Genomic DNA, 5,000 nt, shown 5'->3' on the forward strand with positions numbered 1-5,000 from the left:
CCGATTTACAATGCCAGGAAACACGGAGGGTATCTTCTACAGGTAGTGTGTGTGTATGTGTGTATTTTTTTTTTGCCTGAGTGTGTGTGCAGGTTTACTGCAGTTTTAAAAGCATAGTATAAAAATGTGCTTTTGCCAACTTTCCTGTGTCAGAACTGTCATGGCAATAAGAAGGCATCCTTAGTACTGACCAGGCCTGGCCAGTTGCAGCCAAACATGCTGCAACTCTGCGTGTGTCACGCCTTCCCCATACTTTGAACTAGAGTGTTTCTTAACAACCTAGACAGTGCCACAATCCCCTTCGAGTACCGGTAAATCAGACACATAATTCAAGTGACAAGGTTTGCGTTGCCGATCAATGCTTTTGACATAATGATATCTATGGTATCGTCAGAGATTATTATTATGGATTAATTAACAATTTGTTCATGCGTCAGCTTGCGTATGTCGAGATATTGAGCACGCGGGAAGTTTGGAGAGCAGTGCAGTGCAGCTCGTTTTGTGTAGTTTTACCAATTAGTCTCCCCCACTCAATATGCAACCTAACACTAGAAATAGTTTTCACAACATCTGCCCTCGCCGTACGATAGCATAAAAGGCATTTGAGATACGTTTTAAATTATATGTTAAGTTATATGTTTATATGTTTGATTTTTCAATCGCTAACGCGAACAGCGCCTTGGTTCTCCTTGCGAGTTCCTACTTCGTGACTCCTAAAACACCTCGGTCGCGAGAACAATAACGATACCACTTGCGCGCCCCTTTAAGCAATACCGATACAACTTCGCGCTTCCGGTTGAGCAAATCGAGATTGATTTACGCTACAACAGCTACCAATCTATACATTTTACCCCTTTTACGAGGAGACGTCTAGGTTGCCTCTTCGGCTTTTGGCCCAGACCAAAACCCTTCGGGTGCAGTTAAACCAGAGATTCCTTTTAAACACTTCAACTCAGAGCTTCTTGACGCAAAAACAAACAACAATTGCAATCCATTGTAATCTTCTTAAATTTCGCTCATCCCTGATTTCTTTTAAATTTTCTGTTTTATTCAAACTTCCCTTCAGTGTTTTGAATATTATTTTTATGCGTTTCGCTTCATTTCGCTGAATTATCTATTTAATGACAGCCCCTTTAAATGACGTAGAATGAACGGGTCCTTTCCTTCCGAATAGTGACAATTTAAGATATAAATTAATCTGTCTAACGCCACATGATAATTCTCGTTTTTCTCGATTCGTGCTTTTTTTCAAATCAGTTATTTTTTACCATGCCTTTTTGTCCGTGTATAGCTGGAACATAGGGCCAGCCCACATCATCAGCATTTCGACGGAAGTGTACTTTTTCTTTGAGTATGGAAAAGAACAAGTTGCTCATCAGTATGAATGGTTGGAAAAAGATCTTCAGGTTAGAAAAACAGGCGTTCTGTTAATTGCTGTTCACTCCAGCTTTTTCCTCAAAAACCCCTTTTTACACACGCACAAAAATTGGCATGGCCTACTCGGTATCCCTGTAAATTCTGGCGTGGGTTCCTAATATGCATTCTGCTTGTTCTGTTTACACACAAAAAATTTATCATGCCCTGCCCGAGAAACATAGGTACGGTGTCGTGCCATATTTTTGTGCTAGGGTAAAGCCGGCTTGAAAGAGAATTGGGATTTTTGGTTTTGCGGTTTTTGGCCTACTCTTTAGCTCGGTTTTTGGTTTTAAGCGACGGTTTTAGTATCTGTTGGGACTTGCGCTTTTTGACTATTTTTAGCATTTGGTTTTCATTTTTCGTCAAAAATACAAGCGGTTTTTGGGATTTGGTATCCGATGTGGTTTTCGCAGTTTTCAGTTTGGTGTACGGTTGAGGTTCGGCAATTGTGTGTGTTAGCCGCGTGTACATTCCACAACGTTTCTCCCATAGCCTCTTGACGCTGGGTTATTACCAATGAATTAAATCGATTACGGATTTGGATAATTGCTTTTGATGGTTGTGCCTACGTTTGTCGGTTTTGGACTAAACGTAACGTTGTTTTTCGGTTTTGAGCGATTTTTTGTTTTGCGGCTTGCTAAAGACCCTAATACCCCCTTTTTATATGCCAAGGTGTGAAAGTTTGTATCAGGAAAATAGAATTAATATAACAGCCGTCACATGAAGGTTATGCTTTTGGACTCGCTTTGAAACTAATATCTGACAGGTTCTTGGCTTCGGACCCTTTGTTGGTTTTTGAGGAGAGGTAAAAATCGGATAGCATACGCGTAGGCTAAAAGAAGGGGGACCCGGAAAAAAAACCCTCAGAGCAGAGTAGAGAACCAACAAACTCAACCAAGGGGGGGAGGGGACGAGAATTATACCCACTGCACCCACCATGCTCTAACTCAGTCATTTTAACTTTAAGTCTGTGAAGAATGGATCACCCGGCAAGATCTTGACACCAAACAATCGATCTGCGCAATGCAAGTCACTTGGCCTGCGGTGGTACCACTAAACTGATTGCTACAGTACTTGCATGGCTAAGACTGTGATTGTAATAATTTTATAGGAAGCGGCATCTCCAGAAAATAGGAAGTTGCGACCTTGGATCATAACGATGGGTCACCGACCGATGTACTGTTCTAATGCCGACGGGGATGATTGCACCAAGTACGAGAGTGTGGTAGGTATCCTTTTGCCCATCACCAGGAACCCATGTATTTGTGAAGTGGTGTTTTTATAGAGCGAATCTCAATCGAGTGGCGTAAAACCAACGTTGGCCAATCAAAAAGGACGGAGACAATCTCGTAAACCAATCAATACTCGAAGTAATTACACGTAACTGACACAAAGCGCGGGAAAATGTGCAAGCGCGTAGCCACAATTGGTTTTGGTTTCACTTCTGATTGGTTGACAAAATGGCGAGAGAACTTTGAACCAATCACTGAGTGAAGTAATGCAAAAGCAAAGCAATAGAGCGTTTTCACATGACGTTACAGCGGCCATGTTGGTGTTCCAAAACAAAGGAATGGCGGCCATGATGGTTTACCAAACCTATCCTCTGGGAATTGTACTCTATTTTTATGAAAAATACTTTCTTTTGTTTCAGTTTCCAATATGGCTGCTGGTCACGTGAATGAAAACGCTCTATTCGCTTATCACTTTCGATACTCAATTGAAAACCGCTCTAGACCGAGTTATTTTGATATTAATTTTCGCTCGAAACCAGACCTTTCCAGCAAATCACAAGTCGTGTGATTAGCTGAAATTAGACATTGTTACCGGCCATGGGACTGAGAATGGTCACGTGTGCAAGCCAAATCTCATTAAGAACCCGTCTAAAAATAGCTTGATATCTGAAAATGCCGTTACATAGATCTAGTATTGGAGTTGTAGGCCTCTGCTTATGGGCTCCTGCCATCACTCGATCACTTTTTTTTTTTACGTGGACTCCACACCATAAGCCCTTCGGAGATATCACGCCAAGGTGGCCACATTTGCTGAAGAGAATAAAAGAGACCGCAACGTCGGAAACGCCTGTTCTTTGCAAATAGAAGGTTAACTGTGCAACTTGGCTTCTGTAGGTTCGCGGAGGAATCACCTCAAAACATTTGTTCGGCTTGGAAGACTTGTTTTACAAATATGGTAAGCAGCGTTAAATTTTACGCACAACAGATAATGGGTCTTAAAATGAAGTCTCATATTAACTGGGTTGAAAAAATGAATTTGGATCTTGCAGGTGATTGCCTATGAGCAGCACCGAGCCTAAAATCTTGGCCTGGTTTTCACTAGCGACGCAAAGCACAAGCGCATGCACAAGTTGTTTGTGCAAACACGGCGTCCGTCATTTTGTTCAAATTCTTAGCCTCGGGGAATCTGGATCGAGTGCCTTAACTGCCCAGACGTAGAAAATTTCCTTGTGCATTATTTACCGAATGCAAAAATGGCCGCCAACAAATTATTCTTTTGTCTTTATGTTAATTAGCCTGACTAGCCTCGTTCACACGCGTAAAATTGAAAGAATTTGGGCAGTAAAACGAGGCTAGTTAGGCAAATTAACACAAAGATTACAGAATAATTTGTTGGCGGCCATTTTTGCATTCGGTCAATATGCTGAAATGAGTGCTCTTATGTTTGCGCTTGTGCTTGCGTAGTTAGTGAAAACCTGGCTTAAACGACCTATCTTCTTTTCTCGTGGAACTTGACTGCAGGTTTTGCCGTCAGCCCGTGTATTCAAGGGGTATATATAACAAATAAATCTGGTTGCAGTGTGAACCTGTTAACTTATGAAATTCAAACCATATTTGATGTCGAATCAGGGACAAGATGATGAAAGGGGGCGCTGTCGTCGCTACTCGAGCCCCTCTCTTGCGCAATTTTGCATGCAAGTTTGGGAAATTCAGAGAAACTTGTAAAACATCCCATAAACAGTTCACTTTTCATCTTTCCAGGTGTTGATTTGTCCTTATGGGCCCATGAACACTCTTACGAACGGCTCTTCCCTCTTTACAACAGAACGGTGGGTTGTGATCAGTTTTATTAGGATGGGATAAGCATACATTACCCACCCAAGGACCCCACCATGTCGCGAAATAAAATATGTTTAATCATGCATTATTCTCTTCGAATTGGTCGTGTACCAAGTAGCGATTAGGCCCATAGACTTCTGAATGTAAAATACAGCTTCAGATATGCAACGGATGCTCCCGCATACCAGGCAAAAGTCTGCCTTACCCGGAGATGGTCGCCTTTATCAACTAACTTATGATTGTTTAGAAGAGCTGGACGAATCATTCCGGTACAAAATCTAAGGGGTGTGAGGATTCTCTTTACTAAAGACGAAGAGAAATTTTGCTTTGTTATCGGCTCGCTCTTAATAATTTCAAAGCCAGAAGCTTCTGAAAGGGCAGTTTCAGGAGGAATTGAATCCAGGAGTCTTTAAAATACAGGCGCCTATTTCACATGAGCTAGAATTGTGTCTCGAGAGGACTTTGATTGTTTACAAATTACCGGCAAGCAAACTTCTCAGAATTTAAGCATTG

The 5,000-nt window shown here is 41.7% G+C and overlaps 1 protein-coding gene across 2 annotated transcripts in view; it reads left to right on the forward strand.

The window, feature by feature from the left end:
• The window catches only part of LOC137981216 (acid phosphatase type 7-like), a 26,140-nt gene that overhangs the window by 10,325 nt on the left and 10,815 nt on the right, over positions 1–5,000 (forward strand). For both annotated transcript variants that reach the window (XM_068828548.1, XM_068828547.1), the window contains exons 6-10: positions 1–42; positions 1,292–1,406; positions 2,528–2,641; positions 3,543–3,603; positions 4,410–4,477. The exon at positions 1–42 is cut by the window's left edge and continues 21 nt beyond it. In XM_068828548.1, coding sequence (XP_068684649.1) covers positions 1–42; positions 1,292–1,406; positions 2,528–2,641; positions 3,543–3,603; positions 4,410–4,477 — 400 coding nt within the window. The remainder of the gene's footprint in view (positions 43–1,291; positions 1,407–2,527; positions 2,642–3,542; positions 3,604–4,409; positions 4,478–5,000) is intronic.

Source organism: Montipora foliosa, chromosome 12 (genome assembly GCF_036669935.1).
Source record: "Montipora foliosa isolate CH-2021 chromosome 12, ASM3666993v2, whole genome shotgun sequence".
NCBI lineage: Eukaryota > Metazoa > Cnidaria > Anthozoa > Scleractinia > Acroporidae > Montipora > Montipora foliosa.